The sequence below is a fragment of the Balearica regulorum genome, chromosome 5 (genome assembly GCF_011004875.1).
Source record: "Balearica regulorum gibbericeps isolate bBalReg1 chromosome 5, bBalReg1.pri, whole genome shotgun sequence".
NCBI classification, from domain to species: domain Eukaryota; kingdom Metazoa; phylum Chordata; class Aves; order Gruiformes; family Gruidae; genus Balearica; species Balearica regulorum.
Genome location: NC_046188.1, coordinates 61,075,004 through 61,098,589, shown reverse-complemented (window position 1 = coordinate 61,098,589; position 23,586 = coordinate 61,075,004). Strand labels below are relative to the sequence as shown.

The 23,586-nt window shown below is 39.9% G+C and overlaps 2 protein-coding genes across 5 annotated transcripts in view; one reads left to right on the top strand and one right to left on the bottom strand.

Moving 5' to 3' along the window:
- PPFIBP2 (PPFIB scaffold protein 2) overlaps window positions 1-10,891 on the top strand; it is a 109,141-nt gene extending 98,250 nt beyond the window's left edge. The window contains exons 20-30 of one of the 2 annotated variants that reach the window (XM_075755225.1): window positions 377-515; window positions 1,162-1,290; window positions 1,681-1,831; window positions 2,007-2,118; window positions 2,601-2,689; window positions 3,611-3,733; window positions 4,424-4,549; window positions 5,395-5,583; window positions 5,964-6,134; window positions 7,648-7,713; window positions 8,403-10,891. In XM_075755225.1, the coding sequence (XP_075611340.1) occupies window positions 377-515; window positions 1,162-1,290; window positions 1,681-1,831; window positions 2,007-2,118; window positions 2,601-2,689; window positions 3,611-3,733; window positions 4,424-4,549; window positions 5,395-5,583; window positions 5,964-6,134; window positions 7,648-7,713; window positions 8,403-8,474 (1,367 nt within the window). In that variant the 3' untranslated portion in view covers window positions 8,475-10,891. Of the gene's footprint in view, window positions 1-376; window positions 516-1,161; window positions 1,291-1,680; window positions 1,832-2,006; window positions 2,119-2,600; window positions 2,690-3,610; window positions 3,734-4,423; window positions 4,550-5,394; window positions 5,584-5,963; window positions 6,724-7,647; window positions 7,714-8,402 lie in introns of those variants that run through there. The other variant, XM_075755226.1, reaches the window with a different exon arrangement.
- CYB5R2 (cytochrome b5 reductase 2) lies at window positions 167-22,644 on the bottom strand. 3 transcript variants are annotated; one of them, XM_075755236.1, is made up of 10 exons: window positions 21,939-22,507; window positions 21,136-21,282; window positions 20,259-20,331; window positions 18,380-18,486; window positions 17,202-17,331; window positions 15,651-15,734; window positions 15,005-15,090; window positions 14,066-14,165; window positions 12,028-12,243; window positions 167-506 (listed from the first exon to the last, which is right to left on the bottom strand). In XM_075755236.1, the coding sequence occupies exons 1-9, from the start codon at window positions 22,110-22,112 to the stop codon at window positions 12,071-12,073; spliced, it is 1,074 nt and encodes a 357-aa protein (XP_075611351.1). In that variant the 5' UTR covers window positions 22,113-22,507; the 3' UTR covers window positions 167-506; window positions 12,028-12,070. The 3 variants fall into 3 exon arrangements, with proteins under 3 accessions (XP_075611351.1, XP_075611354.1, XP_075611353.1); XM_075755239.1 differs by lacking the exon at window positions 21,939-22,507 and adding an exon at window positions 21,385-21,494; XM_075755238.1 differs by lacking the exon at window positions 167-506 and adding an exon at window positions 1,284-1,424 and having other exon boundaries at window positions 21,939-22,644.
- Between the last annotated feature and the right edge of the window lie 942 nt (window positions 22,645-23,586).

Below are 23,586 nucleotides of genomic sequence, written 5' to 3'. Positions count from 1 at the left end.
AATCCTTGTTTCATTCCATTTTCACTGAAGTCAAAACAGAAAAATTCCCACAGATTTTGATCAAGGAGTTTTGGTATTAAGAATAGGCAAGGCAAGAGTCTGCTTCAGTCTGAAGACCTTGAATTCATTAAAATAATGTATTTAAATACAAATGACTGAAATAATATTATTTTACCCAATGTGTTATTATTTTCTTTTTTGTACCAAATGTACAGCTACTATTTTTTACCTTCTGAACATTATTTTTTTATACAAGAGCAATTTTATAGATATGTTTACTTTTTTAATATGTTCTGTATTTAAACATTAGTCTCTCAAAATACAACTTTGTTAATAATTAGTATAAAATGTGACTGTATTACTGTTCTTAATCCAGGAGAAACAGAGAATGTGGATGGTACAGTAGTCTCGGATGACCTTTCACATCTTTCTTCGGGAACGGATTCAGGTCCACAGTCTCCATTGTCTCCAGAAAACAGAAAGAGTCCAAAAGGGATCAAGAAAATCTGGGGAAAGTAAGATTATTTATTTATTATTTAGTTCCCTGTCAAAGCATTTCGGCTGAGAATGAATCCAGTTCTCAGCAAAAGTTACAATATCTGTAGCAAGAAGAAAGTAAAATTCAGGAAAAGGAGAGAAAGCAGCTCTGTGATTGTCCGGGTGTGTCTCTGTGTACACATGGGTGTAGAAAAAATGGATGGTAGTCTTCCTAGTGTCGTGCTGTCGGAAGAAATAAGACACTCTGCTGTTGTCTTACAATGCTAATAATTTAGAATGCCAACAGTTTGATTAGCTATGAAAAAATAAATGATAGTAAGTTGTTCGTTACAGAAGCCATCAGGTAAAATATAAGAGAAAAATGAAGAAACAAAGGGCGGGGGGGGGGACTGCAGTTTAGTGCGTTCACTTTATCTGCTTCAGGAGAGCAGACGTTTAGGAGTCTGGCTTCCAGCGTGGATTATTCATTGGGGTGAAGGCTTATGGCTGCTCTGCAGAGCTCTTTCATTTCCTTAGAGTTAGGTCTAGACTGTTTGCCTAAAACTTCTTCAGCTACCACTTGAATTAGATGTTTATGGTTTACAGGAAGAGTAATACAGCTTCTAGTTATACGAAACAAGTGTTCTCTGTCACAAGCTAATCTTGACACTCTTGTCTTGAAAGAATAAGAAGAACGCAGTCAGGTAACTTCCCTGCAGATGACCTGGGTTTGGCAGAGTTTCGAAGAGGTGGTCTCCGTGCAACAGCTGGGCCTCGGTTATCCAGATCAAAGGAAACGAAAGGCCAGAAAAGGTAAATGGTTCTTTCTTCACCTTGCACAGCATATCATGTGGTATTGTTAGGTGTGCTGAACAGCACAGTTTTTCCCTCCTCTTAGGAAAAACTTCACCTTGTTAAAGAAGAAAACTTATCTCCTGTGGGAATATCTGCAAAGTGATGAGGATTCAGCAAGTCTCTTTTTCCTCTTTTCAGATAGAAAATGGGAGATTCTTATTCACCCCCCTGACTCTCCCCAGCTGCTCACAAGCTGAGGCACAGGACACTGTTGGCTTTTACTATTGCACAGCACAAAGCACGCTAACATATATGCTGCAGTGCTGCCTCTGGGACACGATGAGCTTTCTGATAATAACCTGATAATCTTTCCTTTAACGTTTTTCAAACATTTCTTGTACTTTTCAGTGATTACAATGCTCCATTTGCTCAGTGGAGCACGGAAAGAGTTTGTAACTGGCTTGAGGACTTTGGTCTTGGTCAGTACGTCATTTTTGCACGGCAGTGGGTGACTTCAGGCCATACGCTGTTAACTGCGACACCTCAGGACATGGAAAAGGTAATAATCTGTTTCTCTCAAGCAATGATACATGTAGATTCTGTACAACCAGGCCCCTTCAAACAACTGGCAGTTCTACCTTTCTGAACTATGTAGTATTCATTTTTGTAGATACCTAATGAGATGAGACAAGCCAGAGGCAGGGCAAACTATTTGTTAATGGTTATTGTTGCAGGAAATGGGAATAAAGCATCCATTACACAGGAAGAAATTAGTTTTGGCCATTAAATCAATAAATGCAAAACAAGATGAAAAGTCTGCACAACTGGATCACATCTGGGTGACACGTAAGTGTTTGAATTATCATTAATTGTTTGGAAAGGAATTCCCCCCAGCCCTATGGATGGGTTGCCTGATAGATGTTTGTTTAAGTAGTTTACCAAACTAAAATTTTCCATAGAGTGAGGATTTTTGTGTTGTTCTCGACATCCAAATATACAGCTCTACAGTATGATCTTCCAAGGGGAACTCTGCCGTTCAGATTGCAGGGAAGTAAATGAGGGGCTCAATCTAGTAAGAGCTACATTATACCACAGAAGGTACACACGCTGTTACGCACTGTATGTAAAATATCACAGGGGTATTGTGGACAAAGCTGTTTGGTGGGAATTGCTTTTAGGCTTCTGGGAAGAGGCTGTCCTTTTGAAAGGTGACTGGGTAGAAAGAGCTACCTGAGTGCCTTGGAAGGCAGCAGCCCAGACAAGAAGGGGAGAAGGGCTTCATTCTCACTGATGTGGATTTGGGTACCCTACTGTTCTTGTGTCTGCAGGCTGGCTTGATGATATTGGTTTACCTCAGTACAAAGACCAGTTTCATGAGTCCAGAGTTGATGGGAGAATGTTGCAGTACTTAACTGTGGTAAGCTAAAATCGTTTTTCCTCCTTTTAACCAAATTTAACTTCAGAATGAGCAAAGACTTTTATAATTTTCCTCTAAATGTCAGCAGTTAAAAAATTTTTGCAAGACAGAAATAGTGCTAGTAGTAACTCATTTATGGTGCGTAGCACATGATTACTATTCCTAAGGTACATATAGTAAGTCATAGGATATGTTATAGCTAACTTCTGCAAAGTCTTTCTTTCAATATCATATAGCACACCATGATTAAAGGTAAAATGACCTATTTTACATGCAGCTTCTGGAGTGTGTTGTTCTCCACACCAAGTCAGCAACAATACTTGGTAAACTAAAGATAAGCAGCAAATCCAGTAATTTGTACAGCTCCGATCACATTACCAGCAAACTATGCTCTACACTGTGTTCTATTACAGTCTCCCTGCCCTGGTTTGGATAATTATTTGGTTTGAAGTGTGCTAGGCATTTTTTTCATGCTTTAGCTGTTATCAAAAGTGCAGTCTTGTTATGCTGCTTAAGGACCCTTTGTTAAGGGAGCATGGTCCCTACTGTTCCATGGTTATTAGGTACATATTGCTAGCTGCAGTGATCCTACCCACGACAGGGTCTTAGCCAGATCAGAAACAGTCCAAATATTTTAAAACTGTCCATGAGCCGGGATTTTACTTAAAAGGCTGCAAGCTCTCCTTCAGTTTTTAGCCAGGTCTTGCTATGGTGCAATGTTTAAAAACAAACAAAACACAAAAAAACACACAACAAAACCCCCCACCCTAAAAACTCTCTTTTAAATATAAACTTCTATTTTACTTAAACCATAGTTACTGTGATTTATATAAAACTACATAGCAAGCTTGAAATCTTCCTGGGGAAAGTACCTGTTTTGATACATATTCTGTGGGACTTACAAGGTGCTCTCCTTTCCAGAATGACCTTCTCTTTCTGAAAGTCACCAGTCAGCTGCATCATCTGAGTATTAAATGTGCCATTCATGTGCTGCATGTCAACAGTTTTAACCCCCACTGTCTACGCAGGAGACCAGTTGAGGAGGTAACAAAATAGTTTTAAAGTAAACTAATTTAAACAAGCACTAATTACCTGATTCCAGCCAAAGGGGATAGAAAGTTAACAGTGTACAATGATACCTCAATCACTGCTACTAGGGAATTGCAGCTAAAGCAGTACTTATGCTGCTTTCCAGCCCTGAGATGAACATGTATTCATTGATAATAAAAATCTACTCACCCCTCAAGGGCTTGAACCACTTACTAGTTGAATCTCACGCACTTCCCTTTAAAAATTATTTGCTTAAAGAAGTTAATTCAACTTCCAAGAGAATAATTGGATTGTTTTTTCTTGCCTGTCCTAATTTTTAACTCTCAAGACAGCAAGGTTTTTTGCCTTACCTAGTCAGCATAGCTTATTCTTGTAGTATTAAAGACTGACAATAACATTGTTCTCAAAATGCTCTTTTTCACACCCACCATCTGTAGTCTCTATTGTTATACTACTTGATGCAATATATGGGGTTTCATCTGTACAAGACTATGCCTGCCATCTTGCCAGAGCATGTTTGAAAGAGGCCTTGAACAAAAACAATACCTTAGAATTGGGGAGAAAAGTACTGCTCTTTGAAGAAGAGGAGGAATGATGTTTTTATCTGAACTAAGGATACATATTGTGAACATGCAGTGATGATGGAGGCTGTATTATCATCATCTTTTCTGGTTACTTCAACAGAATAGCGTTTCACCTTCTGAAGTAGTTCAGTGGTCCAATCACAGAGTGATGGAATGGCTCAGGTCAGTTGATCTGGCAGAATATGCACCAAACCTTCGAGGAAGCGGAGTGCATGGCGGCCTGATTGTAAGGATTTGTTTTAACATTTTACTATATATCTACTAAAAATGGTCGGGCTGTAATATAAAACATCTTTTATCTAGTGTTTGTGAAGCAGGAGGAAACAAATGCATTTCCATTATGACAGCATGATCAGAGGGCCTCTGTATCTGATCCAAGCATCTGAATTTTACAAAGGCAACCGAAAATAAAAAAGGGACTGCTAAAACATTGTTTATAATCAAAGCTGAGCTGCACAAGGAGAGTTTAACAGCAGTGCATAAAACCCAAACAAACCAACCCCCCAAAAATAAACTAATACTGTGGGAAAGTTACTTATTGACAAGGCATCATTGAGTGTTTCTTTGAGTGGTTTTAACAGAATTCTGAGCCACAGTAAATAATCATCCTGAACTTGCATAAGTCTTGCCAGCAATGAGGAATGACTTTTTTTTAATTCAAAACATTCAGAACTACGTGCAGCTTAGCAAAGTCCAAGTTCTGAAATACCGTGATTCTAGTGCCATAGAATTTTTGCCAAAATGAAATAGAAAAAATTGTGCTAAGATTAAGTTTATACCCTCAGAGTAGAGCAGAAAATTCTGAAAACAAATCTGTTAAATCCAAACAAATGTAAAGTTTGATGATAAATGTAAGTTTTTGTCTAATCATGCTCTGCATTTCTTAGTACCTTTCATGTATTTCCCATTCAAACCCTAGCAAGTATTATATCACGAGTTAGTTGTAAGAGGTCTAATGTAGATAGACAGCTTAGTAAGACTGAGAAATCCCTCTGATAAGCACATTAATGGTTTACTAGTGCAAATATTTAACCGTATTAAAAAAATAAGTACTCTGCCATTTTTTAATAGATTCTTGAGCCTCGCTTCAACGGTGACACACTGGCAATGCTGCTGAATATTCCACCTCAGAAGACCCTACTGCGACGCCACCTAACAACCAATTTTAACATACTAATTGGACCAGAGGCACAACAAGAAAAAAGAGAAATAACGGAGTCAACAGCATACACGCCTCTGACCACCACTGCCAAAGTTCGGGTATGTACTGCTTTCAAAAAGGAGATATTTCAGAATTTCAGACTTCCTCTCCCATGTCTTACAAAGAAAATAAGGGACAAAGTCTGCAGGGAGAGGTCAGTTCTAGGACTGTGACATTTTCCTTAATTTCAATGCCAAAGCATTTAATTTGTATCTGTTTAAATCAGTTTCTGAAATAAACATGTGATTCTTTATTTTTTTCTTAATTGTATTTAAAATCCACTGTAACTCCCAATTGGAAAACAATTACATTTATTTAGTTGATAATCTACGTACTTTAAGGACTAGGGTATAGCAGCAAATCAAAAAGGAGAGGATTTGGAATGTTTAAAGGACAACCTTATTTTTTGTATTTAAAACTTATTGTTGTCTTATTTTAGCCAAAGAAACTTGGATTTTCACATTTTGGAAACTTAAGAAAAAAGAAATTTGATGAATCAACAGACTACATTTGTCCTATGGATACAAACCCAGCTGCTGCGAACGGTACTCAGAAAAACTATGGTGGCTACAAAGGACTTAATCCATTCACTGATAGAGAACTGGATCAGGTGGGACAGACAGACTGATGCCATTCTCATCTCATCCTCTCCATGCATTCCAAAGCTTGCAAATAACCAAATATTAGCACGTAACAAAGTGTTTGCTACATCTGCATGAACTCATTGAGAAAGTATTGGCTGTGGACTGGAAAGAGTTCTATACTAAGAAAGTCAGGTCAATTATTTTTAAACAACGTTAATAATAAACTCATCCATCTTCAAGCCCTTTTTCAGGAATATAACACCTTTACACTACGAAGATCGATATATTTTGACAATTAAGGTGGATGTTGCAGTAAAGACAAGACTTTTGTACTTCTAGCTTTGATAAGCTCAGTATGGCACATGACTTTTTTCATTATCTTTATGGGTGGTTTTTAATGTAATAAATTTATTTGGATTAATTTGTACAAAGCTATCAAGTGATATATTAAAGTACAACTGGATTGTATATTTTTAACAGACATTAATCAAAGAATCCAACTGAATTTTTCTTTCATTATGTACAGTGGGGAGTGGTTATGCTTAGACAGTATATGTGAAAACAATGCATCAGAAATTAATGAGATTATTAATAAACCTAATACTTAAATAATTCACTTTTGTTATGTAGTAGTGAACTTGTGAATGAAACTGTCTTGACATCATACAGACAAATGATGAAGACTAAAACCCATCAAATTTTATTCAACTTTGCTGTTGTGTAAAGGGATGTAAACCCTGAAAAATGGAGCTCCAGGGGGCTTGTGTGAACTTTGGCAACATACAGGAGCCACAAAGGCAGCTGGGGTGAACTGTCCTACACCCAATGGCCTTAAATGAGATAAAAACACTTTAAGCCTAATAAGAGAATGGTCACAAATTTGACCAATTCATTAACTGTGAAGGAATTTTTTTCATTTGCATGGTTTACCGCATCTAATGCCTCATTGTGTTCATTATCTAACCATTGTCTTTTTCAGTGTACACCATAGCAAAGTACTATTCCTAAGTAGGGACACCACCAAATTCTGATATAACTCAGGATGGATGTCTACTTGCACAGTTACGAGTTGCAAGTGAGTGCATTAACTTTGAGCCAACAGCTTACACTATGCGGTTGGTCAAGCGTTACAAAAAGACTGGATTTCTGTCTGGGAGCATGGTCTTTCAGTAAAGCATGACTCTGAGCATGTGGCCATGCTTGCCTGTGGAAGAAGACTACCAGAAGTCTAATAAGCCCATCAGGAAAATCTTACTCTTCACTGATAATAGCAGTTAGCTTTTTTCCCTTCTTGTGTGAATTACAGCTCAAGTTTCATGGAATCAGTCTTTCATAATCAGGATTCACTGCCTATCCTTAAATGTGTTTTCATGTACTTTATAGCATGGATACATTTTTTTTGTTCATGTGCAGAAATCAGAGCTTTTAAACATACCACAATTTCATTTGTCCAGGCACAGATGCCTCAATGATTACATGTAGAGTGAACAAAATTGCAGATACTGTCTGTTTTGATCTAGTTCCTGAATACCTTTACAGATGGAACACTCAGAAGGAACAGTAATGCAAATAGGGGCTCTGTCTCAAGGTATAAGCCACTTGACGGTATGTACTAATTTCACTCTTGTTTTAAAGTCACAAATGTATTCTGCTAGAATTCAGTAAAAGTTGGTCATGGCTGGTGGTAGTTAAGTAGGTCACTATTCTTGTTAAATACCTCTTTGTAGCCTGGTTGTGCTTTCACAGTCCAAAAAACCACTGATTTTGAATTGCATTAGAAATCAAGTTCCATTTAGGCCTTTTTTAAGTTTTCATGAACGCTGCTATCTCTCTGACCCAATGACAGACATCTACCCCCTTTCATTTATGAAAACAGTTCCTCAAAGATTTTTGCAAGTAACTGCCATTGAATGCCTCAGTCGCAGCAAAGTCTAGCAAAGAGGTACAGACTTGAAAATTTACATGAAACTCCATGGAAAACAAAGAAACAAAAAAACCCCACTGTATTAATTCCTGACTCCATAGCAGCTAATTTTAAAAAAAAAAAAAAAATTATTGACAGAAAGATATAATGAAGAATTGCATAACATAAGTCACATGCCACACAAAAAAATCTCTGTGAGAATTTTCTCAAGCAAATAATAATTTATTTAAAGCTGCATTCAATAAATTCTTTTCAATGTTTGTGTGGCTCTGTCCCCCTCTGTTGTGAATCTAATCTCATTACAGTTGGATTTCTTTAACTATAGCCCTCTAGCTGAACACACTTACTGGTTCACATCTTGTTTTTTCAGACGATGTTAAGCCAAGATGAAATGCTGAATGACAGCAGATTTTTAACACCTACCTTTGAAGACTGGAGCTGATGTTTCAACGTGACCAAGACCACTAATAATACCTCATGCCTGTCCAGAGGGGTGGCCAGGAGAAGACTGACACTGTGGTTACCTCTTTTCTGCCAATGAGACTTACCACGTAGCATTTAATATTGTCAGTGTAGCAATGCATTACAGGTAACTCTCCTCCGTGCTAGTTTCCATGTTACATAATGTGAAATAGGTGTTGAGAGAGAAGCGGTACTCGTATGCAGAGTCTGGGAAGCCAAGACTGGCAACGTATTTTACCCTTTTTATTCAGTTGTCTTTTACATGGTATGTTAATGTACTGTTATATGAAAGATCTTTTGTAATTTTTTTATTTTTATAGTTAACTTGTAATGCAGGAATCATTAATACTCCGTAGTACCATATGGACTAATCAGAGCCACCTAGAAATTCAGATGGATGCTGGCGAGTGCGGCGGTAATGACTCACTAACTACTGCACTCTTGCCAGAGATTGTTCCCCATAAAAGGTTTTTAATCTCTCATCCCTTCCATTGGCACATGTCCTGCCCTCTCTAAGTGCAGTGTAGAGTGGGAAGAATGGAACATAATGCTATCCATCAAGCCCTTGCTTTTATCAGGAGGATGACAATCGAGATGGCGTGCTCACAAATCTTTAACACAAAAAGACACTGAACAACTGCAGCAGGAAATGTAATTCTGAGACTACCAGAAAAACTGATGGACTTAAAAGCTGGTGCTTCATTTGAAGTGACTTTTTTTATCATGTGATTTTTTTTTTTAACTATGCACTAAGATGGTCATGATCAAGCAGTAATCACAACATTTAAGTAATGTAAAATGTAACTTTAACAATGGTTTTTGCCACACTCTGTAGGGTAAGTGCAACAGAATTTCCAGTATGATCCATTGTTTGGTTTTAATTGATAGTTCTTTAACTAGATCTATTGAACTCTTTCTATACACTGACATTTTGTCTAAAGGGGCCAGTGCTGCCACATACATGCAGCATCAGGATGCTCATAAGCCTTCTGAACAGTCAAAATGCTTCAGTTTTGTGACTCCTGTACTTGGTTGGCCTGAAACATAGTACAGGCTCTCAGGAAGACAGGGATGGTAATAAGCCTATTTTCTTTCCATAGTTGCACCTAATTAAGCATATGGCTGCAAACAGCCCTGAGTACTGGAGATTGCAGTAGAAACTCTTTTGTAACATCTGTATGATAACTGATGATGTAAACAATATTGCTGTTCACTTTTCATTCTTCCTTTTCATTCCAGCTACAGATAGGTTTTCCTAAAATACTTTATTTAGGAATAGCAGACAAACATTACTGCTCTGATATGTAAAACGTGACTAAGGAGCCTCAGGCAAGTACCATAATAAAACACATTTTTGTTTCTTTAAAACACCTGACAAAATAGATCTGTTGCTATTCTACTGAGCTAAGCAGGACTGCAGCACTGTGACAGGAGGAAATACAGCCTCTCACTACTTGAGGGGCTGTTCAAAGGTGAAAGCCTAACCCTTTACAGCAGCAATTACTTGCGGCATCTTTTGACAATGTGTCTCTTGTGTATTAATAAGGTATTAACAAGATAACTTAGTAAATAGGGAACTGCCAGAAAAGAAATCTGCTGAGTTGTAAAGAAAAAGTCTTAGTATATACGCGGATGGTTTGCATCACTCTCCTTGCTGGCTGCAGGGTGTTGGTTTACATAATAATATAGCCTGAGAGCAGGTCAGTCCCTGCCACAACCCTCCCAAATAAAGGGGAAATCTCCGGTACTGTCAGGAGTATGCAGCAAGGCCTCTTTGAGAGCTAGTGGTGGCACTTTTTAAAGGTGACCTATTGTACTCCTCACTCCATGAGCCTCTCCCATGACAAAGCCTGCACTGTATGGTCAGATTTTAGAAGCTAAACACATGATTTTATTGTCCAAAATGGTAAAACCAAGGCAATTTTTTTTCAGTCACTGAACAATGAAATGATAATGGAAAATCCAAAGGAATGGGAAGTCGGTGTACACATCAGCAAACTAAAAATGCTTAATAAAAGGTATTAAATGTACCAGTCAAGCACATCTCTGATCTGGCAATGCATAACCAGATCATGTACTATGGGCATTTGAAATACTTTTCCAGGTTAATTAGCCAGCAGACTTATTACAGCACTACAAATAGGATAATCTGCTCCAACAGAGGCAGCCTTAATTATTATTGGGCTATTCCAAGCAGATTTTTAGATTTCCTTTGATGATGTGTTTATAACTCAGTGTGTTGTGCTAACTTGGCTGTGAATAGTCAATCTACAAAATTACTGATTTTTTTAATATGTATAGTAAGAAATCCTAATTAGCATAACACTGGCATAAATGCTTATTTTTTGACTGCTATGAATAAATTCTGAATGCTATGAATAAATTCTGAATGTTCCTCCATCTCTTGCTGACTGTGGAATGATTCTAACACAAATACAAGTGGTTGATCATAGTTCTGAATCCCTGTGTCTGTCTCTGCATTATTGCTACTAGTGTAACTGATGAAGTACAAAACCCCTATGGCAATTTTTAACTAGTAGATTCCTTTTGTTTTGCTTCAGATGAGTAAAAATATTCAGTAAACATATTCATTAGCATCTGAAGAAACAAGTCTTCTGGCTCAGGGATTTGTCAGACTCTCAAACAAATGTATAAACTAATTTCTGGAAATGAACATGCAGTACTTCAGGCACTGAAGAGTAAGGATTAAATGCCACATGGTAGAAATACTAAGATGAGGCATTAGCCGAGTATAAGATCAACTCAGCATAGCTTACAATAGGAATTAATAAGCCTTGTTTTCTCATAAGCAAATGAAATTTCTGAAATTGCCAAAAGAGCAGGCACTACACTTAGAGAATGACAGTCAAATGATGTGACATCACTGGATAGTTATGTCTGTATATGCAGCCCAGAACTTCCATATATAGTTGGAAGTGATTGTTCAGCTAAAGCTGATGATAGAAGACAGCATGAAGTTAAGTAATCCGTCCAAATAAATTTCACACTAATGAGAATTTCTGTTACAATAATAAGCAATTTGCATGTTACCCAAATTCTGTTCCCTTTTCCAATAGCATACTGTGCCTTCTTTCTTAGTCCCTGGTGAAGGGCTGTAAAACAGCATTTAAAAAAGAAAAAAAACCAAAAACAACAACAACAAAAAACCCCCCTGTTCTTTGTATTCTCTTTTCCCAGGAGTCACTAAATGAATTACCTGTAGAGCACAGTCAGATAATCCTAGTCCAGTTTTATACTCCTCTCCCAACTTCCACACCGATGTTAACAAGTGGTTTTTATCTCTGCTCTACCTCTCCGATTACACCTTATTTTATCCTCTCAGAATTAACATTTCATACTACCTTAATAGGTTAGACTAAGTTACTTCCACACAATTCAAGATGATCTCTCTTTTTAGTATTAAAACATACACAAGTAATTATGAAGTTATAAACCACAGAAATTACATTAAACAGTTAAAAAACCAGAAACACACCCCAAAAAAAGGAAAGAAATCCTGCACAGTTACATACCAGTTGTTCCTGTAGGAAAATATGCAGTACTTACTTACTTAGGTTAATAAGAAAATGTACTGGTCTTGGGATAGCCAAGTTTGTCCAGGTTGGGCTGACATGCAAACTGAATCATAGGTGGTGGCCCGCACATGAGAACGAGTGTCTCGCTGCCGGGGGATGGGAGGTGGGTTTTAATCATGTCTGCAGTGATGAAGCCAGAACTGTACTTCCAATCTGAAACAAAGAAATTAGGCTATTAATTTGAATCTCTGTACAGTCAGAAGTCTTTTTAAACTGCATATGTTGTACCCACAAAGTAGCTGAAGAACCAGCAAAGTTATGCCCCCATCACTGCAAGCCAAGAGAGGGTTAAATCTCTCACGGAGCTCAAAGCTAGAGGTCCCCTTCCATAGGGACAACAAGCATGTGGATAACAAGGATCTGTTTGATATGACATGAAAGTCTGTGAATAAATGATCGATTTAAAAGAACTGAGACAGCAGGTAGGAATAAACGGGAAGAATAAATCAGCTTTTTCCACTGAAGAGAGGTTGCCCAGGGGCAGTTGTGCAGGGAGAGGCATTGAGACCTGTGCCATCCAACATATTAAAAAAAAAAAAACCACAATCCCACACATGGAAAAGAGATTAAGTGGTAAGGGGACAAAGTTTGATGATGACAAAAATTCTGCTGTGTAGTTACATGATAAGAGAAAAAAAAAATTAAAAAGAGGAAAGAAATGCTAAATGATTTCAAGCAGTAATATTATTGAATGTGTCTGCCATTTAAAGTGAGCCAAGTAGGAAAAACAATCCTGCTTTCACATATAAAAATATGTGCTTTAAGCTCATTTATCAGGAGCAAGATGTTGGGGTTATGAAAACAGCAGCAGTCAAAAGGCATATGAAATGTTAAGAACTATCAGGAAAGGAAAAGGGACCACTATGTCAAACTAAAAATACAGTTTGCCTGCATCTTGACTACTGCTGTTCAGTTCTGATCTGCTCAGCCCAAAAAGGGACATAGCAGAGCTGGAAAAGGTTGAGAGAAGAAGGAGGAGCAAAGGTACATAATCACTGCTATGTGGGGGAGACCAGCAGTCCTCAGGGTAGAAGAGCAGGGATGATTGACAGCTGTCCATAACATTAGTAACACGAAGACAGTGGGTAGGCACCTATTCACACTCTTCCAATTGAGGCAAATGCAAACCAGAAGAAGTCATTCTTCACACGAAGTGCTAATCCCACGGAACCACTAACAGACTGCCAAAAAGCTCACACGGGCTCCAAAGGAGACACAGTAAGTTCATACAAAATTAGTCCCCAAGGGTTACTGTATCTGTAAAGACACAGTTGGTTTCAGAACCGAGAAATATTAAAGACTGGAAGAGTGTCAAGGCCTGCTGATTACTCTGGCCATCTATTCATGGCTATTGCTGACAACAGGTACAGAACTTTGATCTGACTCAGTTTGGCTCTTACATCTGTTAAATAAAAGATCACTGACGTCATCAGCAAACATGAATACCCAAGTTTCAAAGGAGATTCAGCAGAGTCCAACCCCTCCCTCCATTTCTAATTCAGTGCTATACCAGCCTACAGTTAATGCCTTAATCTATACACACGGCAGCTCTGCTTTACCAGAGTCTAATTTAGAGCTGCTGCAAAACAAAGATGTGCATGTACTATTTACAAGTACTAAGCAATTTAACGCCAACAAAGTGCTAACATAACCTGATTCGGGAGATGACCCAAAACAGAGCTGTAAACTTTGCTGAAAAGTCCCAAAAATTGGCACATCCTGAAATAAATCAAGAGCCACTGAATAACAAGTCTGACCCAAGAGGAGTTAATTATTAGTTCACACTTGGTTTAGATCACTTTTCAAAACAGGTGTTGCGGTAAGGCTTGTTTCAGAGGGCTTGGGGGTGTCTGTTGTTGAAAAGTGTAAGACAAGAATACTTGGTATTATACTAATGGCCCCTTGAACAAGAGTGAAACTCAGACTGCTGTACAGCAACGAGCAAAGGCATTTCCAGCGTGTGGCAGCAGCCTACCTTGTGGGGGTCTGTCCAGTGTATACCAAAGAGTGAACTGATCAGGATGCCTCTTCGCAATGTCTTCCAGCTCAGCTCTCAGTAATATATCTTTTTCTGTCTGCAAAATGAGACTGCTGTTTAGCTCCGAACCACCTCAAGATGCCCTCAAATGTGAGCTCATCTGGCATTCAACAAGACAAATGCAATGACAACTCATTCAAACCAAGAAAGTGATTAATTTTTCCCCTTACATGATAGCTATTACCATTACAGGCTTCTGTAAATTTAGATTGAGAACAACAAACTATGAGGCTTAATAGCCACCTAAACACTGTCTTAAAGATGGCAACTGGAACAGCTTTTTAATCCAGGCTAAAATCACAGTTAGCTGGATTTGAGTCTGACCCTGGCAAATACGGCCCTGTGCCAGCACGGTGAAGCTTAGCTGTAGAAATAGATGGATGGAAAAAAATCCTGTTTCCTTGAAATCAGTGAAGCAGGAAAATGAGTACAAGGATCAGGATCTGTTCACACTCCCCAATACAGGAATTAGGGAGTACAAGTGAAACTATGAGGACCCATCTTCAGAACAAATAAAAGAAGATCATGGGAACTACGAGAACACCACACAAGTATTTATAAAGGGTCTCATGGGTATTTTTTTTATTCAGTTTCTCTTTCTTAAATCATTTTAACCCAAGACAATATATTAAGAGCTTACATAATAACTATTTCCTGCTCCTCCCAATGTTGATCATTTTTAAATGTGCTATCTCAGATAGTATTTTCTCATAAATGGTTGGGTGAAAATACAAACCCAAAGACGCCGGAAGAGTGTGAAACATGCAGAGCAGTGTTTTCTCCAGTAGTCAATGTCCCGCCACTTTAAAAAGCTCAGAGGCCAGCAATAAAAGTAGGCCATGACAGAAGGACAAGCAGATGAGTCAGTATACTCACCTGATTAGCAAAAAGAAGGTAACATTTTGTGGAGTCCTTAGGATCATTTGTGATCCGACGAATCAGCTGCAACATAGGAGTTATTCCTGTTAAAAAACAAAATGGTTAAAAACCGGGTATTTTTTTCTACGGCTGCAGTTTCAATATTAATGCTGCCTTCCTTCGGTCTTGAGTGGGAGCTTAGTTTGCACACAGCCACATAGCTCTGAATTTCTAATCCATGCCAAATGGAGAGGTTGGGAGTTTCTATTACAAATCATTTCAAAATAAAAACAAAACTACAATACTTGTACCTGGGACTTTCCTCTTCAGCATTCTCTATCACATATAGTAACTTTATACTCAAGATATTCTCCTAAAATATTTTTTGTTATTGAGACTGAAGCTCAGAGAGATGAAATGACTTCTCTGAGGTCACACGGAAAATCAAGATTAAAACTCTGAAGTTGCTAGCTCCCAGGACTAAGCTCAAGCCACTGGAAAGCCTCAGTGTTGCCAAACACTCATCAAAAGAAATACAGGTGTAAGTGCTCTGCTACTGAAGTACAGTGTTTGATGCTCCTCACGTGCATCCATAAAGACATCTTCGTTCTCTAGACATTCCATGTGATGAGAATAGTTTTCCCTGTGATGAGAGTAGTTTTACCTGTTCCTCCAGCTATCATCCCAAGATGCTTTGCAAACTTTTTCTCTGCTTCAGACTTCTTATGAGGCTTGATAAGAAAGGTACCTAGAAGAAATATTAAAAACCTATAGGTACATTAACTCCCAAACAAACATGGATACAAATTCCATGGGAATAAATTACTATAGCCTACCAATTAATTAGGCCAGATCTTCTGGAAATGCTAAATGGGCTTGGCACAATATTGAGCGCAAAGAGTTGAAACCTCTTTGTCTCTGTAAACTCCAATCCTAGCTTTGAACAACTGATGTACTCCTTCCCTGCTACCCAACATTGTTTATAAGAAACTCAAGGAATCCCACATCACTGCCTAGAATACAACTCGGCAACCGTGACAGTTAAGGAAACCACAGCCCCTGCTACAGAGAAACAGGTTTCTTAAGCCATCTTCATCATCCTCAGTTGCACCATGCATCGAGCCATTAATGTGTGTCCACATTCAATGGAGTTGTAATTAAACCAGCATCAAGCAAGAACCCCTGCAAAGATTAGAATCAAGAATGTTTGAGCCTTCCATACTTTTATCAAGTACTTTATTACAGTAATTAATTTCCAGTTAATGAGATGCCCATAACACTTGCAGCCAGCTACGTGACTACCTTCTAGTATCCTGTCATGAGAAGACCTTGCTGATTTCTGCTCTACACCTGGGTACACCATTGCTTCAGAACTATCACAAAACCAGACAGTTTGTAATTGAATTCATGTCCAAGGACCAAGCCAAATGAAAAGCCCATGAAAAGTATTCTATATGAAAAGCACTTGACATATCTTAAGAGACCTGTACTTAGTAACAAGCTTTCCTGGCTACTCCTCTTTATAGCAGCCAAAGCAGTGCAGAAAGGACTGTTTGTAAAACACACAACACTCATTTCCTCTGAGACAGAACAGATTCATCAGTACATTTCTCATCATAAAAGGTCATGATCCAGAGAAGCACTGAGGACTTAGTCCCCTGAGGTAAGAGTTAAGTGTACAGCCCCTCTCAGTCAAGATCAGTGCAAAAATCTTTCGCTTCATCTTGAAAGAGGATTACTTCTCTGAACTTACTTCCTCCCAAACTCAGACCTGGTTTGATCATGAAATGGAGCTGGCTCTCAGTCAGCGGGTTATTCAGTAACAACACTGAGATTCTCAGAGGGCATTTTAGGCTACAACCTCCCTTGTTTGAGAAGCATCTGGAACATCTGCCTCCACACGTATAGCTGAGGTATTAGTTTCAGCGCAGCCTTCTATGTAACATAGTGTGATAGCGATTTTTTTCAGATTTAATTACATGGTCCCAGAGGTGAGAAAATAACCAACTATTCCTCACACAAAGTAAACACAAAGTACTCTTTCCCATCATATCAACTCTGATGGGCTCTTGGTCAAGATCAGGAAGGTTGATTTTCTCTTTTCCACTTTTTTAAAAAAAGGTCCTCTACAAAGTTGCCAAGTTTTATAAAACGCCTCTGAAAATAACCAATACAAGTTCCTCCCTTTTGCTCTCCCACCTTCATGTCACAGTACCTGCCCCCTTATAGACAAGGAGCCCATTTGGCCCTCTGAAATCAATAGTATCTCCAATCTTCATGTCATCTAGGTACTGGGACATCTTCCCACCTTCTGGAAACTTGGGATTCACATTTTTGTGGTAGACCTGTAAAAACAATAATTTGTATGATATCAACCACATGCTTTGCTGCAGACAATATTACAAACTGTAGAACACAATATTGCGGGTCTGAAATTTAGCATCTGAGAAAGAAATTGAGATAATTCTTTGCTCTCAGTTATCAGTTGTACCTTGCAACAGGAAGCAGCCAAAATAAGCAATGTTCTGTCATGCACATGTCCCTGTGCTCTCTGCACACAGCGAGGCTAAAAGGAATAGGTGGCAGGCAGATTACGTACTGGTGCCCTCATTTCACTGTCACTCCAGCAAGAACCTTATGTCACCCCATTTTTGTAATCACTCCTCCTGAAAATAGCATTGCTGCATCCTTCCTTTTTAAGACTTTCCCAGAGACTTCAGCCACATGATAGCTTTTTCACCTTTCAAAGCACATAAAAAGTATTAAGGAGCTAATAACAATTCACCATATTTGTAACATAAAGAACAGAGCAGCAAAAAAAGCCCAGATTTTTGCCCAAGGATAAACTCCATCGTAGAAAAGGATTAGAAAATCCAGAAGTTCCAGGAACAAATCATCCTGCATTCCCTAGCTTAAAGGATTTCCATTGTTTCTGTATCCCATTTTCTTAATCGATAAAGACATTAGCAACAGCTTCTGACACTTACAGACGTATAATTGCAATCTCTGCAGCATCACCAAAAATAGCAGTTCTTACTGACTTGTTTTCTACTTACAGCTATTAACAGTAAGTATTAGTAGCCACATAGGCTTCTTGAGGGAGAGTGATCGCTATTCATGCATTGCCAAATAAAAGATACTAGGGAAGCTCCTGCCCTACTGCCAAAGAAGCGATTTCCTTCTCCATCTACACTACCTCTCCTAACTCTCAGTGACATAGAGCAGATGCACGAGATACAACTCACTATTCAAGGATAATGTGCAATTAGTTGTTTGCCACGCAGTCTTCCTATTCAAAAGACGATCAATCAAAATAAAGTCTACGTTTCACTAAAATAAAGCACTTTCCTTCCTTCCAGTTAGCAATTTATATTAAAGGAAACCAAAATTTACCTTTATAATTAAATCAACATAACCTTTTGTCTCATCGCTGGAAACAGGGGTATAGGCTCGAATCACCAGATTACCATCAATTTTTGCAGAAAGGTAAACATGTTGGCCTAGAGAAAAAGAATTACAATCTGATTATTTGTTTTTTCATCCCCAGTTTTGAACTTTTCTGGAGCAGAAGACAAGAGAGAAAAGCAGGCATTGTAACCTGTTAAACACAAGCAATGATGGAGAAAATCTTTACCATAAAAGTACTGTATAAAACATCTAGTCTCTGTTTTTAGCAAGAGTTTCTGGAACATGGGGTAACTGGAGAGCCGGACATTATATAATCTAGGATAAGATACTAGGAAAGTAGGAAGTTTATAGTAAAATAGTGACTTTATAGTAAATAGGAAGTTTGTTGCTCATTCTCAAGTGCTCTCTGTATTTTGGGGTCTGCTGTTCTCGTGTTCATTAATGAAATGAAAGTATGCACCAGTTCACGCAGGCGAAGAAAGAAACAAGTATTACATTTTAATGGCAGCAACCTCTCAGAGCAAACTTCCCAGAGATTCTGCACCAAGACATCAAGAACAAAGCCTTGGGCCATAGTCCTTCTCCATAACGCTGTGGCTTCCACAGCATTGGACGGTGCTGTCCACAGAGAGCTCTTTGCCCAACCTAATGCTCCAAGAGGCAAACTCTAAAAGGCACTTGTTTCTCTCTGCTGATTAAAAGAACTGAAACTCCTTGCCAAGAGTACACACCTCAGCCAGACAGCACTAATCTAGAGTTGTATGGAAAAACAAAAAGCAGGAACAGTGCTGGCAGAAAACACTTCAGTTTTAGCAAAATGATCCTGGCGAAAAGCAGAAGGCAGGAATCTCCCAGGAAGTAATCTGGCCTGTGCAGTTTCGGGATCTTATTCCTAAATTCTTAAGAAAAAAGTCTGGATAACCACAAGCACTGCAGGGCACATCTCAATTCATTTCTCATTTGTCTAGTTAATGTGGACAGTTCAATTACACTTTCCCATACAAGTCAGAAAAGAATTTGGAGAAAGACTGCTGCCCTTGACAGGCAGCATGCAAGAAGGTCGTGGTCACAGCATGGAATGGGAAAGACCCTGACATTTGCCACACAGCAAGGGAAACTGAAAAAGATAGTACAGCACAAACAGGGCTACATCTGCCACATCCACAGATCAGGAGGGGAGACTTTCCCCCACATAGATTACAATTAATTCAAGGTCCAAGGTTCAATGCCATCAGTTTTGCAGGGTACAGTAAAGAAGACTGTGCCAATCCTAGCCTGAAATGAACTTCATGCTATAGAAAGCAAGACAAAGTTGTATGCATATGCATGCAATCAAAGGTAAGTGCATGCATAGAAAAGGCTCTGAATATTGCAGCATCTTCTATAAACAGTAGTTGTATTTTCCCCTTTGTTCTGCACAGAGTAGTTAGAAGTTTCCCAGGCAGAAAAGTTGTGCTCTTTCTCATCTACAAGTGTGACTCTATTGTCAGCTGCTTTTGACAAACAAACTGAGAGGACCAGATGGAAGTAGAATGCAAATAAGAAATACGAAAAAGCTTTGACAGATACCATTCTGTTTATATCCTTCCTGACTGGTGGTGAATTTCATCAGACTCAGTTCAGTTTCACTGTTCTTGTTCCAAACTACACCACACAATTTAACACAAGCAGAACAAAGCACACACACAAAACATCAGATATACAACTCTCTGGGAAATCTGACACAGCAGCATTCAGATGAAGCTTTTAACTCCTTCTTTTGCTGAGCATTAAATTCCCAGTCAGTCAGAAGTCCAAGAACTATGAGTATGGTTATAAAACCTAAAACCAGAAATACATGTAATGAAGTGTTTTCAGTACTTACCTACAGGTAATCCTAATATATGATCTGGTGAAGGCAGCCCAAAGCGGAATTTCTTAGTATCGTGACTGATTTCCTAAAAAAAAATTAAAAAAAAAAAAAAAAAATCAAACTATCAAAATGAGGTGAACATCACCACTGTTTTGAATTTCAAACTCAACACAATACGCTTTAGTAAGTCTGTTCTTTTTAGCATGCAAGACAAATACTAGGAAGGGAAGCAGAAATGGCTTTGAAAAATAAAGTTTAAACACATCAGAAGTTTTAGAACCAAATTATTTTCCTCTAATTCCACAAGGAGTGACTGTTGCCTGTCTGTGTAATCCCTACAGCACCTTTACATAAAGAAAAACTGGAAACTCTCTATCGCCCAAGGCCAGTGAGCACATTTCATAATTTGTGGCCAAAGATCAGGCAAGACAGGACGTGCAGAAGCACAGGCTGTTGGGGTTACTTCTCATTGGTGCACATTGGATAGAAATCAAGGGAGAATCACAGCTCTAAACTAGGATTTAAACGTACAAAGAAGTGAGTCCACCCTTCATTTGAAACAACTGTAACATTGTAGCATAGGCATAACTGCTTTTAAGAACCCTAGGGAAACATTGCAGCGTGGCTGCGGGAGTCACAGCCGCCCCTTGAGGGCTCTATGCACTTCTCTGGCCCCGAAGCCTGGGGCAGCCCATGACCGACCGCCCCTCAGTTCCCCCAGGGGCCAGCAGACCGGCCGCCCCTCAGCTCCCCCCGCACCAACAGACCGGCCGCCCCTCAGCCTCCCCGGCCGATGGGCAGGAAGGGGCCGGCACGACCCCCGCAGAGCCGGGACGAGGGAGGGGGTTCAGGCACGCGAGAGGCCGCCCCGCGCGCTCGGTCACCTCACCTCTTTGTCCACCAGCCGCAGCGGGTATTTAGCGAGTGGGTCCTGCAAGGTGACGAGGCCGCTCGCCCTCCGCCCTGTCCCTCTGAGCAGCAGCAGCAGCAGGGCAGACGCAGCTATCACGGCCACGGCGATGGCCACAGGGGCGTCCTGTAAGGAGAAGAGCCGGCGGTCAGGGAAACAGCCCGCCACACGCGCACGCGGCCCCACGCCGCGGCTGCCCCGGGCCGCCTCCCTCCCGGCCCCCCTCACCGCAAGCGCCTCCATGGCGGCCGCAGGCAGCTCCCCAGCCGGCAGGCACCGCTCCACCTGCGCCCTCTGCCCGTTCGACACAGCTGCCCCGCCCCGAGCCGCCCGGCCCGGCCCCGCGGGGTTCCGCCTCTCGGTGCCCAGCCGCCGGGCACGCGTGGGGACCGCTGGCGTGGGGCAAGGCGGAGGCTGGGTCCGGGGCGTCTCTGCACCAGGCGGGTAACGCCTGCTCCTCTCACAACCCGGGCATAAACAGGTTACCCTGGGAAACGAATTCCCGTTTGAAGGGTCTGTTTTGTAAAGCTAAGGCATATTTAGGAATACGTAGTGGTTTATCAGCATTTCACGTGTCCTGCGTGCAGATCACGGTGACAGAGAGACCGCTTTGGACAGCGGGTCTGGCTCCCCAGAACGGGAGCGTGCCATTTACGCCATGGGCCACTGGAAGCAACCAGACCCGCTTGGCATAAAACAGCAGGACGGAAACAGCCACAAAATCGTTACCCAGGATGGACACTCACCGGCTATAGTCCTTTTCCTCTCCTACATTTTTCTACCTCAATTCTCGTTGCCTTCACGTTCAGCAACAGGAAACAGTGATGCAGGAGTTCTGGTTCAGTCCCAGTTTGCCGCAGTCTGTCCTGTAAAATAACAAAGTTCAGGTCCTCTAGGCAGAAATAGCATGTAACCTTATAATCTAAAAATACAAGATTCAGAGGTAAAGACAGCATCTTTCACTTTCATACACAAACATCCTCCCTCAAGTCTGCAACAGGTACAGACATAATGAAAGGCCATTAAGGCTGCAGCACCATTACAGCTAATGGCGTCATTACAACACCAGTGCACCCAGGAAAAGGCACCGCTGATCGCTTGGCTTTGCATTTGTGACTTTCTCTGCAGACATGTGCACACAGTTGGTGACAGACACAAAAGCCAATTAAAAGAAAACACAAGACCTTGAAGTCCAAGTCCATGCCACAAGGTTCAAAATAGTTTATCTAAAATAAAAGTATGTTCATATCACACAGACATGTCTTTGTCAGGAGGAAGAAAATAAACTGATCAAACCCATGGGGAAGGAAGGAACGCCAGGACTAATGTCACAGTGTGCCAAGCTATAGATGGTGATACAAGGGGGAGATAAATTTGATTTATTAGTTTTTTGAATTCTTGCATTTTATGTGACTTGTAAAAAGACTGAAAGAAAGATACAGTCTCCTATGCTAGTGAAGTACTGACTATGGAAGACCAGAGAATAAATACCTAACTCTTTTTTTTTTTTTTTTTTTTTTTTGGTCAATACTAGCTTTTCCTCACCTGACTTTGAAAGCAGGGGAACCACTACCAAAATGCTACATCTTACAGCTCCATTCCTGAAGTAAATGAACTCCTTGCACCAGTGTCACACAGAGCCACTGTCCTCAGAGTATTGTAACTGAGCCCAGGACTGCCAGGCTGAATGACCCATTCTCCATGATTGAAAAACCCTAGATTCTCCTACTGAGGTGCTGTGACTTCTTACTTTCTGAAAATACGGTAACGGTACAGCTTGCGACTTTTACACATTTTTGTTTCCATCAATGATCCATATATCCATGTGGAAAAGGCTCGAAATTCAAGGAGAATAAAGCAGAACAAAAATAAGAGAGCCAAGAAACACCCAGATCTCTCAGAATTTATCCTACAGGATAAACAGGAACAAGTGAAGGATAAATAGGACTTTATCCTATTATTATTATTTTTTTTTTAATTTTCAAGACAGGGCTTCCTGTCTACTTTACTATGACTAATTATTGCACAGGTATGCAATTACCAGTGGTTCTCTGAATTGCACTATTGATAGGAAGCATTAATCTTCCCTCAAGAACAGAAGTCTTCCTTGCCTTTAGTAAGAGAAAGGCAAGTAAGTGGTTTTGTAGAGCTTGAGAGACCTTTAGAGGTATTTCTTTTTTTCTGTATTAACTATTCCTAATGCTCCTTTAACTTTTGCTGATTATTTTCTTTTGAGCCAAAAGCACAGTTTTGGTCTATATAAAACTTTTTTTTTTCCTTCTTCAAAGTACTAAGCATAATTCTTTCCTCTTGTTAACTTGTCTTACACAGACATAACATCCACAGTTCCTCTGGCATTACTGCTCAATTCACTCTTTTGAAAGCATGCAAAGAACAAGTCTAGTCACTTCAGATGAAGAAATAACAGTC

Bases quoted from the DNA above. Each gene is read 5' to 3' on its own strand.
- CYB5R2 (XM_075755238.1), bottom strand. From the start codon at position 22,112: ATGCTGTCTTTACCTCTGAATCTTGTATTTTTAGATTATAAGGTTACA. The intron at 20,332-21,135 runs GTGAGGTGACCG...ATTTTTTTTTAG, and splicing joins TGCGGCTGGTGGACAAAGAG to GAAATCAGTCACGATACTAA. The intron at 14,166-15,004 runs GTGAGTATACTG...CTCATTTTGCAG, and splicing joins ACCTTCTTTTTGCTAATCAG to ACAGAAAAAGATATATTACT.